This window comes from Salmo trutta, chromosome 4 (assembly GCF_901001165.1).
Source record: "Salmo trutta chromosome 4, fSalTru1.1, whole genome shotgun sequence".
Classification (NCBI taxonomy): domain Eukaryota; kingdom Metazoa; phylum Chordata; class Actinopteri; order Salmoniformes; family Salmonidae; genus Salmo; species Salmo trutta.
In genome coordinates this window covers 65,373,597-65,392,596 of record NC_042960.1, presented here as the reverse complement: position 1 = coordinate 65,392,596, position 19,000 = coordinate 65,373,597, and the positions used below count along the sequence as shown (strand labels likewise).

Sequence of the window (19,000 nt, the reverse complement as noted above, 5' to 3'; positions counted from 1 at the left end):
CTCTCCAGAACTCCCTGTGGACAGACAGGTATTAGTGAGGGGACGGTCCATCTCTCCAGAACTCCCTGTGGAGAGACAGACAGGTATTAGTGAGGGGACGGTCCATCTCTCCAGAACTCCCTGTGGACACACAGACAGGTATTAGTGAGGGGACGGTCCATCTCTCCAGAACTCCCTGTGGAGAGACAGACAGGTATTAGTGAGGGGACGGTCCATCCCTCCAGAACTCCCTGTGGAGAGACAGACAGGTATTAGTGAGGGGACGGTCCATCTCTCCAGAACTCCCTGTGGACAGACAGACAGGTATTAGTGAGGGGACGGTCCATCTCTCCAGAACTCCCTGTGGACAGACAGACAGGTATTAGTGAGGGGACGGTCCATCTCTCCAGAACTCCCTGTGGACAGACAGGTATTAGTGAGGGGACGGTCCATCTCTCCAGAACTCCCTGTGGACACACAGACGGGTATTAGTGAGGGGACGGTCCATCTCTCCAGAACTCCCTGTGGAGAGACAGACAGGTATTAGTGAGGGTCGGTCCATCCCTTCAAGACCCATAATGCATCACAAATGGTTTTGGAGCGCCATGGTCTTCCCAAATGAGCCAGACAGGACCAGTAATTGTGTGTCAGTACCTGCAGGAGCTCCAACCCAGGCCAGACCCAGCACACCATCATCAAAGTCTCTGTCAGTGAAGACGTAGGCCAGACAGTAGTCGTCATGGTTCTGCTCAGAGTTCAGCTCCAGGAACTTCTCCACGCCGATGTTAGCGAAACGGAAAGGGTTGGACCGGTCCCTCTCATCTGTAGTGGTGTTGATCTGGAGCAGGAAGTGGCCACATGTTAGACATATAACAGGAAGTGACGTCACACCAGACAATAAGAAGTGGTAACAGGATGTACAACAGGAAGTGACAAACAGGATGCGGTAACAGGAAGTGACATCACGACAGACAACCAACAGTACAACAGGAAGTGGGAACCGGTGGTGATTGATTGACTGAACGTTGCCAGGTAAAACAACTGTCTAGGGTCTCACCCGTATCCTCTTGACCATAAAGCTGATGTTCCGGATACCCATGAAGTCTGTTCCCTGGTAGATGGCATCAATAGCCTTGATGTGACTAGAGATCTGGAACAACAACAACAAGATGCATCAGAATTCACATCATTATTCTAGAATGGAATCTTGACACACAGTTCTAAACATTGTTGACATGTTTCCCCATCCCCAAAGAACCCGGTATCACACAAATAATACACTTGGTGCTATTGAGGAATACTGTGTGTGTGTGTGTGTGTGTGTGTGTGTGTGTGTGTGTGTGTGTGTGTGTGTGTATCATCCAGTACCTGTGCGATGACAGCCTCCCTGGTCTTGTAGTACTTGAAGAAGAGGTGGTCTGTCTGGATGAAGAGTTGACAGGTGTTCTTCTCTATCTGAGCCGTCCTCCTCTTCCTCAGCAGCACCGGGTCACTGGACGCCTCCTCTGCATGGAGCTTCTGGGAGGAGGAGAGGTGCAGGGGAGGAGAGGAAGAGGGGTGGAGCGAGGGGGGGGGGGGGGGGAGAAGGACAGTATTAAAGACTGTATTATTGTAGACTGTTTTATTAAAGACTGTATTATTGTAGACTGTATTATTGTAGACTGTATTATTGTAGACTGTTTTATTAAAGACTGTATTATTGTAGACTGTATTATTGTAGACTGTATTATTGTAGACTGTATTATTAAAGACTGTATTATTGTAGACTGTATTATTGTAGACTGTATTATTAAAGACTGTATTATTAAAGACTGTATTATTGTAGACTGTATTATTAAAGACTGTATTATTAAAGACTGTATTATTGTAGACTGTATTATTGAAGACTGTATTATTGTAGACTGTATTATTAAAGACTGTATTATTAAAGACTGTATTATTGTAGACTGTATTATTAAAGACTGTATTATTAAAGACTGTATTATTAAAGACTGTATTGTACCAACAGCTCCCCACGAGGATAAGAAATCCCTAATCTTATAGTTTCATAGTATTATACATTTTCTTGGGCCTGAAGCACTGATGAGATGTTGAGTCGAATATCTGATGCAAGATGTAGTATGTTAGTATCCACTGAGCTAAAGATACTTACATGGAGTATCATCACATAGTTACATACACACAGAGTATCGCAAACACTTTCCTAATATTGAGTTGGACTAGTAACCGGAAGGTTGCAAGATCATATCCCCCGAGCTGACGAGGTAAAAATCTGTCATTCTGCCCCTGAACAAGGCAGTTAACCCACTGTTCCTAGGCTGTCATTGTGTAAATAAGAATTTGTTCTTAACTGACTTGCCTAGTTAAATAAAGGTTAACAATATAACCTTAAGGCTTGACATTCTTTGCCCCAACTGAGCTGGATGAGAGTGGAAAGCAGTTTGGGGTTAAAAGGTCACCGATTTACAACTACTAGAGTGACTCTTCTGGCCGGCCTCCAATATAGTCATGCCAATTACAGGCCCGTTTGCCTTAGTCAGATGCTCCTCTGATTGGTCTAGTTAATGTATAACTAGATGGCTGATGTTGGAGTGCCCTGGGCTAATATTAATTGTTTGCACTGTGAGATTGCTTATCGCCCAGTGTCGTTGGTTGTATGTTGGAGTTTTTGGAGAGTTTTCTGTCATTTTCTCTCCCCCCTCTCTCTCTCTCTCCTCTCTCTCTCTCCTCCCATCTCTCTCTCTGTCTCTCTCCTCTCTCTCTCTCCTCCCATCTCTCTCTCTGTCTCTCTCCTCTCTCTCTCTCCTCCCATCTCTCTCTCTGTCTCTCTCCTCTCTCTCTCCTCCCATCTCTCTCTCTGTCTCTCTCCTCTCTCTCTCTCTCCTCCCATCTCTCTCTCTGTCTCTCTCCTCTCTCTCTCTCTCCTCCCATCTCTCTCTCTGTCTCTCTCCTCTCTCTCTCTCCTCCCATCTCTCTCTCTGTCTCTCTCCTCTCTCTCTCTCCTCCCATCTCTCTCTCTGTCTCTCTCCTCTCTCTCTCTCCTCCCATCTCTCTCTCTGTCTCTCTCCTCTCTCTCTCTCCTCCCATCTCTCTCTCTGTCTCTCTCCTCTCTCTCTCTCCTCCCATCTCTCTCTCTGTCTCTCTCCTCTCTCTCTCCTCCCATCTCTCTCTGTCTCTCTCCTCTCTCTCTCTCTCCTCCCATCTCTCTGTCTCTCTCCTCTCTCTCTCTCCTCCCATCTCTCTCTCTGTCTCTCTCCTCTCTCTCCTCCCCCCTCTCTCCTCTCTCTCTCTCCTCCCATCTCTCTCTCTCTCCTCCCATCTCTCTCTCTCGCCAAGTTAAATAAAGGAAAAATAAAATGTCTCCATTGTCTCAAGGATTATAAATCCTTCTATAACCCGTCTCCTCCCCTTCATCTACACTGATTGAAGTGGATTTAATAGGTGACATCAAGCTTTCACCTGGTCAATCTGTCAGAGAAAGAGCAGGTGTTCCTAATGTTTGGTACACTCAATGTATATACAGTAGTGCCATAGAACCCTGGTCCAAAGTAGTGCCCTATATAGGGAATTATGGTGCCATTTCAGACACACCCCCAGTCTGTTAACTCACCTTGTTTGGCTCCTCCATGGCAGTGGCCTGGTATTTCTTCATCCTCTCAAACACTGAGTGGTCGGCACAGCCCCCCTCTGGACCATACTTGTGTGGGTAATCTAAAGGGAGAGAGACACACGTTTAGATTACCTGAGGTAACATTTGTCACCTTCACGACTTCCCACTTCATCCTCTTGGATGTCACCAGAGAGCTACTCTATAGTCACCAGAGAGCTACTCTATAGTCACCAGAGAGCTACTCTATAGCCACCAGAGAGCTACTCTATAGTCACCAGAGAGCTACTCTATAGTCACCAGAGAGCTACTCTATAGTCACCTGGGAGCTACTCTATAGTCACCTGAGAGCTACTCTATAGTCACCAGAGAGCTACTCTATAGTCACCTGGGAGCTACTCTATAGTCACCTGGGAGCTACTCTATAGTCACCTGAGAGCTACTCTATAGTCACCTGAGAGCTACTCTATAGTCACCAGAGAGCTACTCTATAGTCACCTGAGAGCTACTCTATAGTCACCAGAGAGCTACTCTATAGTCACCAGAGAGCTACTCTATAGTCACCAGAGAGCTACTCTATACTCTATAGTCACCAGAGAGCTTCTCTATAGACACCAGAGAGCTACTCTATAGCCACCAGAGAGCTACTCTATAGACACCAGAGAGCTACTCTATAGACACCAGAGAGCTACTCTATAGACACCAGAGAGCTACTCTATAGACACCAGAGAGCTACTCTATAGACACCAGAGAGCTATTCTATAGACACCAGAGAGCTACTCACAGTTAACACTCTCTTAATCTTCACCTTGGTCTATATGGTGCGCGTCCTAGCAGTTGCATGATTAGTCTGCACTACAGATGACTGGATGAGGACTTGTACCTCAATATATCAGGTAACATAAGGAATGATTAGTCTGCACTACAGATGACTGGATGAGGACTTGTACCTCAATATATCAGGTAACATAAGGAATGATTAGTCTACACTACAGATGACTGGATGAGGACTTGTACCTCAATATATCAGGTAACATAAGGAATGATTAGTCTGCACTACAGATGACTGGATGAGGACTTATACCTCAATATATCAGGTAACATAAGGAATGATTAGTCTGCACTACAGATGACTGGATGAGGACTTGTACCTCAATATATCAGGTAACATAAGGAATGATTAGTCTACACTACAGATGACTGGATGAGGACTTGTACCTCAATATATCAGGTAACATAAGGAATGATTAGTCTGCACTACAGATGACTGGATGAGGACTTGTACCTCAATATATCAGGTAACATAAGGAATGATTAGTCTACACTACAGATGACTGGATGAGGACTTGTACCTTAATATATCAGGTAATATCAGACACACCACAGAAGCATCTCCGTTTGTTTTATTGAGCTGCGGTGCCTAAGAGAATGATAGGGGCCAGCACTGAGCCGGTCTCTATCCTCCAAATGGAAAACCAACAAACACTCTCACACAATTAAAAGATGACAAGAGGGTACATCAAAGCGTGTTTGTGTTTTTTTTTTATAGTGAAAGGAGCTGTATACTCCAGTACACACACATACTACAGTACTTACTGATGTCGTCCTCGTGGTAGATAACTGAATGGAAGGGAACGTCCCGGTCCTTCAGGTATCTCTCAGCTGGCTCTACGTAGAACGTCCCCTGGTACGTCTGGATGAAGCCCTCAAACTTCCCATCCACCACAGACCCATGGCTCAGGGTTCCTTTCTCACCTATGGAGAGGGGGGGTGAGAAAGCAGGAAGCCGGAAAATAAACATTTGAGGAACAGAATCAGAACCAGGAATGAAAGTGATCTATACTGTTCCGGAAAAGAACCATTATTTTAAAAAGCGTGGGAACTGGTTATTAATGTCATTTTACATTCAGGGTATTGTTTTTCCTCAGTCCAACAGAACAAAAAATGCAACAAAGCGCCTATGCAAAGCCCTCACTCTGTCACTCAGAAACTTCTTCCAGTGTCTGCCTGCAGCAGGAAATCTTTACCAGTATGTGTGTATGTGTAGGCTACCTGCCCCTCCCCCTCTCTCTGAAGCATAGTCTAGTTGACTACTGACATTACAAGCGTGATTCAGAAATTAGGCAGAGATTTTTCATGAGAGAAAAATGAACTAACCTTTTCAATGCTAATTAAGGATACTATAGTTATCACGTTTGTATTAACTACAAAAAGGTCAAATGTGTTTTTATTAAAAATTCTGGTGCCGATTTTCACACACAAGCTTGATAGCTAGCTAGCTCTGGTCCAACGTTAAGGGTCAGTGCTCTTAGAATGTCTTTAAAGATCAAAAAACATTACAAATTCTTTCATAGAAGCCGCTCCTCTGTAGGTATAATTCCATGGGTCTAATTCAGATAATTCCATGTCATAACAACAAGATGCCCAGCGCTTCAAGCCAAGCCTCTTTCGCCCTCTCTCTCTCTCTACACACCCGCAAAAATGTCAGTCGTATCTCGCGCCCTACACTTGTCTGTCCAATGCATGTAAATAGCTTGCCCGTTCCATAGCAAGCTTCTCTATCTGTACTGATTGGTAAAGTAATTTCATTTCAGAGGTTTAAAAAGGAACAGAAAGAAACAATATAAACTGTCCGTTTTTTGGAGGTTTGAACCAGTTCAGAACTTAAATTTCGCTGGTTGGAACCGAAAATATTTTAAAATAACTTATTGGCCAAGTCCGGGTATTCTGTCTCTCTCTCCCTTCCCTGTTTAAAATATGTTCGGTTTCAACCCCTGTTGGGGATCCAAATGGAAGAAACTGAACTGAAAACAGGGAAGGGAGAGAGAGACAGAATACCCGGACTTGGCCAATAAGTTATTTTTTAAAACTACCGCAACCTCACTCAGGCAATTTTTTGGGGGGGGGTTTTAGATAGATGCATGGAACTGTGTCCTCCAAAGGGAATTTCTCTTGCACAAAATACAAGTTGATTGCAACACACAGCTAACAGACCACATACAGATGAACTCATAGAATGGACACACACACACACACACACACACACACACACACACACACACACACAGCCTTCAAAAAGTATTTCACACCACATGACCTAATATACTTTTTTTTTTACAGCCTGAATTCAAAATGGATAAAACATATATAAACCATTCTCACCCGTTTACACATAATAGCCTATAACGACAAAGTGAAAACAAGGTATTAGACAATTTTGCACATTTTTTTGAAAATCTAAAACAGAAATATCTAATTTACATAAGTATTCAGAAATAGGGAGGGATATATACTGCTCAAAAAAATAAAGGGAACACTTAAACAACACAATGTAACTCCAAGTCAATCACACTTCTGTGACATCAAATTGTCCACTTAGGAAGCAACACTGATTGACAATAAATGTCACATGCTGTTGTGCAAATGGAATAGACAACAGGTGGAAATTATAGGCAATTAGCAAGACACCCCCAATAAAGGAGTGGTTCTGCGGGTGGTAACCACAGACCACTTCTCAGTTCCTATGCTTCCTGGCTGATGTTTTGGTCACTTTTGAACGCTGGCGGTGCTTTCACTCTAGTGGTAGCATGAGACGGAGTCTACAACCCACACAAGTGGCTCAGGTAGTGCAGCTCATCCAGGATGGCACATCAATGCGAGCTGTGGCAAGAAGGTTTGCTGTGTCTGTCAGCGTAGTGTCCAGAGCATGGAGGCACTACCAGGAGACAGGCCAGTACATCAGGAGACGTGGAGGAGGCTGTAGGAGGGCAACAACCGAGCAGCAGGACCGCTACCTCCGCCTTTGTGCAAGGAGGAGCACTGCCAGAGCCCTGCAAAATGACCTCCAGCAGGCCACAAATGTGCATGTGTCTGCTCAAACTGTCAGAAACAGACTCCATGAGGGTGGTATGAGGGCCCGATGTCCACAGGTGGGGGTTGTGCTTACAGCCCAACACCGTGCAGGACGTTTGGCATTTGCCAGAGAACACCAAGATTGGCAAATTCGCCACTGGCGCCCTGTGCTCTTCACAGATGAAAGCAGGTTCACACTGAGCACATGTGACAGACGTGACAGTCTGGAGACGCCGTGGAGAACGTTCTGCTGCCTGCAACATCCTCCAGCATGACCGGTTTGGCGGTGGGTCAGTCATGGTGTGGGGTGGCATTTCTTTGGGGGGCCGCACAGCCCTCCATGTGCTCGCCAGAGGTAGCCTGACTGCCATTAGGTACCGAGATTAGATCCTCAGACCCCTTGTGAGACCATATGCTGGTGCGGTTGGCCCTGGGTTCCTCCTAATGCAAGACAATGCTAGACCTCATGTGGCTGGAGTGTGTCAGCAGTTCCTGCAAGAGGAAGGCATTGATGCTATGGACTGGCCCGCCCGTTCCCCAGACCTGAATCCAATTGAGCACATCTGGGACATCATGTCTCGCTCCATCCACCAACGCCACGTTGCACCACAGACTGTCCAGGAGTTGGCGGATGCTTTAGTCCAGGTCTGGGAGGAGATCCCTCAGGAGACCATCCGCCACCTCATCAGGAGCATGCCCAGGCGTTGTAGGGAGGTCATACAGGCACGTGGAGGCCACACACACTACTGAGCCTCATTTTGACTTGTTTTAAGGACATTACATCAAAGTTGGATCAGCCTGTAGTGTGGTTTTCCACTTTAATTTTGAGTGTGACTCCAAATCCAGACCTCCATGGGTTGATAAATTGGATTTCCATTGATTATTTTTGTGTGATTTTGTTGTCAGCACATTCAACTATGTAAAGAAAAAAGTATTTAATAAGATTATTTCATTCATTCAGATCTAGGATGTGTTATTTTAGTGTTCCCTTTATTTTTTTGAGCAGTGTATATAAAGTTACTGAGTCTCTATAATAGGGAGGGATATATGCTAATCAATACATGTTAGAATCCCCTTTGGCAGCAATTACAGCTACGAGTCTTTCTGGGTAAGTAATCTAAGAGCTTTGCACACCTGGATTGTATAATATTTGCCTATTATTCTTTGCCGAAATCTTCAAGCTCTGTCAATTTGGTTGTTGATCATTGCTAGACAGCCATTTTCAAGTCTTGCCATAGATTTTCAAGCAGATTTAAGTCAAAACTGTAGCTCAGTCACTCAGGAACATTCACTGTCTTCTTGGTCAGCAACTGCAGTGTAGATGTGTTTTAGATTATTGCCCTGCTGAAAGGTGAATTAATGTAGAAAGCAGACTGGACCAGGTTTTCCTCTAGTATTCTGCCTGTGCTTAGCTATATTCCATGTATTTTTTATCCTGAAAAACTCCCAGTCCTTAATGATTACCAAATAGGGAGGCAGGTAGCCTAGTGGTTAGAGCGCTAGACTAGTAACTGAAAGGTTGCAAGATTGAATCCCGGAGCTGATAAGGTAAAAATCTCTCTTTCTGCCCCTGAACAAGGCAGTTAAGCCTCAGTTCCTAGGCCTTTATTGAAAATAAGAATTTGTTCTTAACTGACTTGCATAGTTAAATAAAGGTTAAATAAATTAATGTAAAAAAAAAAAATACAAGCATACCCATAACATGATGCAGCCACCACTATGCTTGAAAATATGTAATGTTTTGTATTGTATTTGCCCCAAACATAACACTTTGTATTCAGGACAAAAAGTGAATTGCTTTGCCAATATTTTTTGCAGTATTACTTTAGTGCCTTGTTGCAAACAGGATGCATGTTTTGGAATATTTTTATTCTGTACAGGCCTCCTTTTCACTCTGTCAATTAGGTTATTACTGTGGAGTAACTACAATGTTGCTGATCCATCCTCAGTTCTATCACAGCCATTCAAATCTAATCTCACCATCGACCTTATGGTGAAATCCCTGAGCGGTTTCCTTCCTCTCCAGCAACTGAGTTAGGGAGGACTCCTGTATCTTTGCAGTAACTGGGTGTATTGCTATACCATTCAAAGTGTAATTAATAACTTCACCATGCTCAAAGGGATATTCAATGTCTTCAATGTCTGCTTTTAATATGTTTACAGATCTACAAATTGGTGTCCTTCTTTGCGAGGCATTGGGAAAACCTCCCTCATTGTTGTGGTTGAATCGGTGTTTGAAATTCACTGCTCGACTGAGCGAACTTACAGATATAATTGTATGTGAGTGGTACAGAGATGAGGTAGTCCTAAAATTATTAATTTTTTTTTCAATCATGCAACTTATTAAGTACATTTTTACTCCTGAACTTATTTAGGCTTGCCATAACAAAGGGGTTGAATACTTATTGACTCAAGACACTTCAGCTTTTCCTTTTTTTATTCATTTGTAAAAATATTGAAAAAAACATCATTCCACTTTGACATTAAGGCATATTGTGTGAAGGCCAATGAAGAAGATGTATTTTTTTTTTCATTCATGCTGTAACAACAAAATGTGGAAAAGGTCAAAGGGTGTGAATACTCTCTGAATGCACTGTAGTGACATCGGTCCTCACCATATATTTCTCCAGTGTAGATATGAGAGGTGTCATAGTTCACCTCCTGTCCTCCCATGTCTACCTTCAGGTCCTCAGCAAAGAGACTGGTGTCTCTCTTCATCCTCAGGTTAAAATGTCTGACAGACAAGAAACAGAGGTTTAGTACCAAGTCATTCATGCCACATTTCTGTATGGTTGATTTGGAGTAGGGACAGATACAAACACATTGACTTGTTGATTAAACAACCACCTGATGTGTGTGTGTGTGTGTGTGATATATATACACACAAATATGTTTAGTCACATGCTTTAGCTGTCGCAGCAGCTACTCTTCCTGGGGTCCACAATATGTCCATGAACGGAGCCAAAGAAAAGACACAGGCATAGTAGCACTAAGACATGAGGTGTTTCGTGCTTGTGGAGAGACAGATCTGAACTAGCAAAGTTTGGAAGACACGTTCAGAAAAATCTGTCCTTCATAATGACTTGTTTACCATTCTGAGTACACCATCGAGATGCAACGTTTCAGTTACCCGTGATGATAACAGTCTCTTGTCTCAAACCCCTTACTCCTGTGACCCTGTATTAATGTTATAAACATGTGGCACTGAACATGTGCCTTCAGGCCTGGGAGTGGGTCTGAACCATTTAAATATTGAGCATAGAATGGTCTGTTCTATAGAATATATTTCTATGATCTGAACATTGCAATACTATGGCTCAGGTTGTTATTGTAAAAAAAAAAAAGTGTTCATGTGTTCTCAATAACATAGGCCAACCTGATTACATAAATTAAATAATAAATACAAATATAAGAAACTCTGGATGGAACTAGGCTTTTATATTTCAGGACTCAGGAGAAAATAAAATGCAAATGAAAGATGCAGAGATAAAAGACCAGGGCATTGGCTCAGCTGAAAATAAAAACATTTATTCAAATTTTTTTTTTTTTTTGCATTTCTTTTTTCTCTCCTGAAAGACGGTGAAAGAGCAGTAAACATTATTTGCAACACCAACAGAGAAATGAGGTCATCTTAAAAACAGTACGGTTTTACTGCATATTAAACGATGTTGGGGGGGGGAAAAAACGTAAATAATTGAAGAACGAAATTCATTACATTCTGTATGGCTCCTCAAACACTAGAACAGTGAAAGAAAATCATTTTGAGTTGGCCAAAAATCAGTGACTTCTCCCAAAATAAACCTACAAGGAGGTCTATATAGCCTGAATATCAAAGAGACCCGTCTGGAGGAAAGCTGGCACCATCCCTGCGGTGAAGCATGGTGATGGCAGCATCATGCTGTGGGGATGTTTTTCAATGTAAGGGACAGAGACATCAACAACTTGTCCACGGGATCCCAGTGTGGCACCCCCTGCTCCAACCGGGATCCCAGTGTGGCACCCCCTGCTCCAATCTGTGCATGTTGGTGTGTCTTTGAGATACGTCTTCATGGTCGAATTGCTGCAAAGAAACCACTACTAAAAGGACACCAATAAGAAGAAGAGACTTGCTTGGACCAAGAAACACGAGCAATGGACATTAGACCAGTGGAAATCTGTCCTTTGGTCTGATGAGTCCAAATTTGAGATTTTTGGTTCTAACCGCCTTGTCTTCGTGAGACGCATAATAGGTGAACAGATGATCTCCGCATGTGTGGTTCCCACTGTGAAGCATGGAGGTGGTGGTGTGATGGTGCTTTGCTGGTGACACTGTCAGTGATTTATTGAGAATTAAAGGCACACTTAACTAGTATGGCTCCCACAGCATTCTGCAGTAAAACGCCATCTCATCATTTGTTTTTCAACAGAACAATGACCCAACATACCTCCAGGATGTGTAAGGGCTATTTGACCAAGGAGAGTGATGGACTGCTGCATCAGACCTGGCCTCTACAATCCCCCGACCTCAACCCAATTGGGATGGTTTGGGATGAGTTGGACCGCAGAGTGAAGGAAAAGCAGTCAACAAGTGCTCAGCATATGTGGGAACTCCTTCAAGACTGTTGGAAAAGCATTCCAGGTGAAGCTGGTTGGGAGAATGCCAAGAGTGTGATAAGCTGTCATTGAGGCAAAGGGTGGCTACTTTGAAGAATCTAAAATATATTTTGATTTGTTTAACACTTTTGGGTTATTACATGATTCCATGTGTGTTATTTCATAGTTGATGTATTCACTATTATTCTACAATGTAGAAAACAGTAAAAATAAAGAAAAACCCTTGAATGAGTAGGTGTGTACAAACTTGTGACTGGTACTATATATATATATATATATATACACACACACACACACACACACACACACACACACACAAACACACACTTACAATGAGTGTACAAAAAATTAAGAACACCTTCCTAATATTGAGTTGCACCCCCCCTTTCCCCTCAGAACAGCCTCAATTCATCAGGGCATGGACTCTACAAGGTGTTGAAAGTGTTCCACAGGGATGCTGGTCCATGTTGACTCCAATGCTTCCCCACAGTTGTGTCAAGTTGGCTGGATGTCCTTTAGGTTGTGGACCATTCTTGATACACACGGGAAACTGTTGAGCGTGAAAAACCCAGCAGCGTTGCAGTTCATGACACTCAAACCGGTGCGCCTGGCATCTACTACCATAACCCGTTTAAAAGGCACTTCAATCTTTTATCTTGCCCATTCACCCTCTGAATGGCACACATACACAATCCATGTCTCAATTGTCTCAAGGCTTAAATATCCTACTTTAACCTCTTAAATGTAATGGCAAAATTTAGACATACCCAAAAGTAACTGCTATTCATGTGTAATTACATGTTTCTGACATGCAAAAATATATATATTTATTTTATATATTTATTATTTATATATGTATATATTTGGAAAGAAGACATCTGGGAGATTATGAGGAAATGATCAGAATATAAATAGGAGCGACATAGTTCAAAATACACAAGATCAAGCACACACACAAAATAACCATCTTTCATTGACAAGCTATAAGTGAATTATTGATGACCAGAGCTGGAAACAACAGTTTCCACAACATGTGAACAACATCAACAACAAAAACATGGGATTGATAGACCTAACAACTAGAAATGGGCAGATGTTTTTAGTAAGTGGTGTCAGGTTTGGTCACGGGATATTTCCAAGAGACCCTAAATGTCTCCAAAGTGGACTATGTCTGTAAATTAGATACTTCCAGTGCTATTACATATTTGCAATCCCTAAATGCTATTTGTTCAGTCTAAAAACACAATTTCTACCATATCAACCTCACTTTAACATTGTGGTGGTGTTATGAGGTATCCAGGGTACATTCAACTGTCCTTTCAGCCTCTCCAAAGTGTCCGAATGTGGTAATTGCACTGTTTTTGCACACTAGATGTGCCTTAAAGTTATTGTTCACTATAAAAACTACATTTCTACAACGCCAACCTCTCTCAAACAATGTGATGGTGTTGGGGGACACGGATGCAATCAGGCAAAATCATATTTTTGATACGCAAAGACATAGTCACTCAGTGGACATTCGATGTCGCCCTTAAGTCAAACATCAGATAATAGGCTAGATTTGTTCCTACCAACCTAAGGATTCATTTAATACCCCTCCCATGTAGCTATAGCTCAAACACAGACCAAACCAAATCGTACCTTGTAAGATGTTTGCTGTTTGTTGAAAACGTAGGGTAAAATAAACATTTTGACTCTCAGGGCTGGTGATCAATAACGGTAGGTCACAGGCAGACAAATAAGACCTCCTCGTGATCTGTGGAGTCCCGGCTTTCGGTGTGTAGCAACATATTCCGGGTTAATTTGGTTTATGCTTCACAACGCTAACCGGAATAAAAGGTAGCAGCCATCTTGAAATGAGGTCATCGGCTCAGGCCTGCCTTTATAAATCCATATATGGTAGTAAGTCATACCAAAGATTTGAAGGCACCGATCACCTGGATTCACCTGGTCAGTCTGTCAGCGTATATTAGGGACTCTGACAATGCTCGTTATTTCTTACATTTCTTTTGTTTTTATTTTTTTGGGGGGACTTGTGTATATAGCTTTATATTGTTAGGCATTACTGCATTGTTTGGAGCTAGAAACGTAAGCATTTTCGCTGCACCTGCGATAACATCTGTGATAATGTGTGTAAAGCGACCAGTAACATTTTATTTGAAATAGAACTCAATTGTATTGAACAATTGTATTTCAATATGATTGATATAGGCTTATAGCCTACTGTTTATATTTGGGGATTTCATTTCAAACCTCTTTCTATACGTTACTTCTTTGTATCTATTGTCTATTTTATAGACATTGGCAACTTTGTATTTGTAGTCAACTCTGTTCTGAAGTTATCTGCGGTCACAGGGAGATGGATAAACCATGTAATTCTATGTTTAGCAGAGATCTTTGTGTATATAGTGTATATAGTGACGTTGGAGGGCAAAAAAAAAAAGCATCTAACAACACACTTAGCTGTTCTACGGGTGGTCCGAGGCAGGCGTTAGATTACGAGCGTATTCAACATTAACAACAATGGTTTTGGGACACCGCTCTGAGATTTAACGACGCTCCTACGAAGGTTCTAACGATGAACTTAGCCTTTTATTTTTTATTTTACCTTTATTTAACCAGGTAGGCAAGTTGAGAACAAGTTCTCATTTACAATTGCGACCTGGTCAATATAAAGCAAAGCAGTTCGACAACATACAACAACACAGAGTTACACTTGGAGTAAAACAAACCTACAGTCAATAATACAGTAGAAAAATAAGTCTATATACAATGTGAGCAAATGAGGTGAGATAAGGGAGGTAAAGGCAAAAAAGGCCATGGTGGCGAAGTAAATACAATATAGCAAGTAAAACACTGGAATGGTAGATTTGCAGTAGAAGAAAGTGCAAAGTAGAAATAATGGGGTGCAAAGGAGCAAAATAAATAAATAAATACAGTAGGGGAAGAGGTAGTTGTTTGTGCTAAATTATAGATGGGCTATGTACAGGTGCAGTGATCTGTGAGCTGCTCTGACAGCTGGTGCTTAAAGCTAGTGAGGGAGATAAGTGTTTCCAGTTTTAGAGATTTTTGTAGTTCGTTCCAGTCATTGGCAGCAGAGAACTGGAAGGAGAGACGGCCAAAGGAGGAATTGGCTTTGGGGGTGACCAGAGAGAGCCTTAAGATGGTTTTGGGAAACTGGGCCCTGGTACTAGGCTAAATTAATTCCAAGCCAGAACTCAGAGCTTTAGAGACTTCTGCTTTTCAGGACAGCTGCAGACATCCTCCTCTCCTTATTTTGTGTTTATTTGTTTCCACAGCCTCTTTTTCCATCCCTGTTAAGCAGTAGCATCTGAGGCTAGGAGCAATGGGAGCACCAGGCTTTGCCACTGGCAGAATGAGAGGCCTAGTCCCCTTCCTGCCAAGCTAGCAACAGATCTGAGTTCAAATAATATTTGAAGTTTTTTTTAAATACTTTGAGCGTTTGCTCTGGCCTCCTAGGAGTGCTAGATAAGAAGGGTTTGCCATTTGGGGCCTACTCTAATGAGCCATTAAGCCAGGCAAGCTCAATCAAGCACAGATAAATTATTTGAAATGATTTTAAATAGTATTTGAACCCAGGTCAGACTAACAGCCAGATGGTCTCGAGTGGGTCTCGACTGGGCACAGCGCTGGGAGAGAACAGAACACTACGCTCTCCCACAAAGCCAGGCAAGGCTTGTTTTGAAGGTACAGGATATGAATAATTAGGCTATGTTCTATGAAAATAATCAACAATAATAACAACAATAATGCCTATGTTATTGAGGAACATCACGGTTCAGTTATTGAGGAATAAGACTCATCTTGAAGATGAGGTTCACTCCTGGTACTTCATTTAGACTTTTTAACAAAATAAACTAAATCACAAAACGGACACACAAGCACAGTGAAAAAGTCTGGGACACTAACCTTCCGTGTGCGTGGAAGTCTAGATGGAGAAATTTGTCTTGGTGGTGGAGGGCCCTCTTGACTCTCAGGTGCTTGTCATGTAACTCATAGGTGTTATAGGACAGACCCTCGTAGTGACGCACATACTTGTTCAGGGGGTTCCCATAATGATAACCTGGAGAGATGATAACACAGAGGAACTAAGACCCACTAGAAAAACAACACCACACAGGACACCTCTTCAAACCACAGGCTGTAAGCTGAATATTAAACTACAATTCTATAATTCGTTATCTTCTTCGAGGCCTAGCTATAATCAACAAGCCATATAAAGATAGTAGCCTATTACTTGAAACAGACTGAAAACGTGATAGCACACTAGCCCTCATAACATCCATGATCCTACATTATTCTAGCCAAGCCTGGAAACACAATACTCTACTCATTCAGAACAAAAGGCACATTCTGTTTGGAATTACATAGGATTCCTGATTTGTGGAGGCCACCATAACGTCTGGATTCCCCCCCCCCCCCCCCCAATGACTAAAACTATCAAAGACGGCAAGTGTCATCATATTGTCGCAAAGGAGTGGTAGTTCATTGAGCGGACAGCCTAGTCTACATTCACGGTTCTCCCAATGATTTATTAACAAGGTGGTGCTGCTGAGTACACCTGTAACTGACAAAAACATCATCTATTAGGGTGTGGTGCCTGTCCTTAAACGATAACAAATAAAGTGAATCTATTACGGAAATAGAATCTATTACGGGAATAGAATCTATTTCTATGTCTACATCCGTAAAAGGCCTGGCGATTACTGCAATCGCAGTCTCAACCCTATAAATAAATCAACTGGATGTCATCATAAAAGGCTTTAACATGGATTATAACTGAATTAGTATCACTCAGACGTGGGCTCAAACACTATTTAAAAATCATTCCAAATACTTTATCTGTGCTCGATTGAGATTGCCTGGCTAAATGGACCAATAAAATAGTGCTAAAAGTGTAAACACCACCCATCTAGCACCTCAGGCAGGCTAGAGCAAAGGCTGAAAAGTATTTGAATAGTATTTGAACCCATGTCTGCCGTCACTAACAGAAGCAGGTGTTTATTCCTGTGCCTGCTCCCAGCTACTGTCGTAGGCTATTCATTTTAGAGCTCATGATGTCATTAAGGTAGGTAGGCCAAATACTACATAGGATAGGAGGTCGATGACACCTAAATTGGGGAGGACGGGCTCATGGTAATGACTTGAGCGTAACGGTATCAAATACATAGTTTCCATGTGTTTGATGCCGTTCCATTTACTCCGTTCCAGACGTTATTAATAGCCGTCCTCCCCTCCGGAGCCTCCACTGCTATATCGCTACAGGCCTGGGAATAATCTTCTATTTTCTGCTCCCTACATTTGCATGATAAAATATTAAACTGACCATTCAAATATTTAATTGTGGTTGTAATAGCTTTAAGAGACTTAGGCTATTTCGTATTGAGTCGTTTCAGATTTTATTTGTCCAACTACCACCAATCTGGATGCTGTTTGTTAGACACCAGCAGTCTAGTGAACCTCATCTTTTGAGTTTTCATTAATTTTACATCTTATCTGCTGCTCATCTTTTTCCACAGCAGTTGGCCCATATAGTATTACGTGAACCATGAAACACATTCAAAGCTGTTCAATCAATTCTATGTGTGATTAGCATCATGTCAACAAGAACACATTGAAAACGTATCGATTACTCGATCAGAATGTGTCCATGAAAATAAGGACATTTCTGTATTCACATTAATACTATTGTATCGTTCTACCAGTGGAGGATGGTGGGAGGTGTTATAGGACGGGCTCATTGTAATGGAACAGTAAAAAAACAATCACCAGATATTGAAACCATGTTTGACTCCTTTCCAAATACTCCATTCCAGCCATTACTACTGTATTCATCGAATAGCTACAACATAATATATTGGCGCTTGCTACTACTGCCATCGGAAAGCTAATAGCTAGCTAACAAAGATCGAATATGTTCTTACTAGGGAGCCATTGCCTTTGGGTCAAACGTGTAAAAAATATTAAGTTGTCAACAGGCATAGTTAGCTAATTACCTAGCAATATCCCTAGTTAGCTAACTGTTGTTGCTAAAAACGATGCTAAATTAGCTGGCTAACTAGCTAGCATGCTAGCTAACGTTGACAGAAAGTGGGACAGCCCATCATTGCAAATGTGGTATTGACGTGGTGCAAAAACAACACTGACCGACAGCACTGAAAATATTGCAAGCTAAATCAGATTGCCCAAATCGCTTTGCTCGTTCGTGCCAAAAGACAACAGATTCCACCTAATTTCTCATAACAATGGCACCTCCGCAAGCTAGTTAGCTAGTAGTCTTATCGTAACCATCCATATAAATAGTAAATTCTCGTTTTAAAGAAAACTAGCTTCCGCCAAGCTTAACATAAAATCTATTTTGACAACTATATAGCTTTGTGGTTTGGAGTTTCTGTCAAAAAGGGACACAAGGCATCTTCACAACGACCAGGCCTTGGACCGCTATGTTAGCTTTCTTAGCCTAGCCTGCTAGCCATTCGCTCGAACGCTGTCTTGCTTGGCTACTCTTCCCTTCGTGAATGTAGCCCGCTAATGCTTCGCGACAACAGAACAAATACAAATGCTCTCTCTCTCTCACTCACCCTGGGTGTAATTTATTAAGTAGACGAAACAGAAGAATTTGACGACAAGCATATCTGCTAAGTCCATTGTTAGAGCATTGATACCGTGATCACTTTGTCCTTGTTTAGGCTCAGACGCTCTGCCTGTATTTATCGCAGCTTCCTCTCCTCCTCGCCTGCCCTCTCTTTCACGCCCCGACGTCAGACGTAGGGATCTCCCTTCCCCCATCATTATGGAGCGATAGATTGGGAAAATGGGATACCTAGTCAGGTGTACAACTGAATGCATTCCAACTATTGTAACAGATATTTCAGGTAATGTTTCAAAAAGTATAACTCAAGTACATCATGTAATGTTCAGGTCATTCTTCTACTCATTGCTGACTAA

At 42.2% G+C, this 19,000-nt stretch overlaps 1 protein-coding gene across 2 annotated transcripts in view; it reads right to left on the bottom strand.

The window, feature by feature from the left end:
• Positions 1-18,988, bottom strand: part of LOC115192885 (disintegrin and metalloproteinase domain-containing protein 10) — a 36,828-nt gene extending 17,840 nt beyond the window's left edge. Inside the window, exons 1-8 of one of the 2 annotated variants that reach the window (XM_029751815.1) lie at positions 18,634-18,988; positions 15,962-16,115; positions 10,054-10,172; positions 5,183-5,341; positions 3,590-3,690; positions 1,348-1,497; positions 1,037-1,129; positions 634-817 (exon numbers count right to left, since the gene is read on the bottom strand). In XM_029751815.1, the coding sequence (XP_029607675.1) occupies positions 634-817; positions 1,037-1,129; positions 1,348-1,497; positions 3,590-3,690; positions 5,183-5,341; positions 10,054-10,172; positions 15,962-16,115; positions 18,634-18,901 (1,228 nt within the window). In that variant the 5' untranslated portion in view covers positions 18,902-18,988. The remainder of the gene's footprint in view (positions 1-633; positions 818-1,036; positions 1,130-1,347; positions 1,498-3,589; positions 3,691-5,182; positions 5,342-10,053; positions 10,173-15,961; positions 16,116-18,633) is intronic. The other variant, XM_029751816.1, reaches the window with a different exon arrangement.
• Positions 18,989-19,000: the final 12 nt, after the last annotated feature.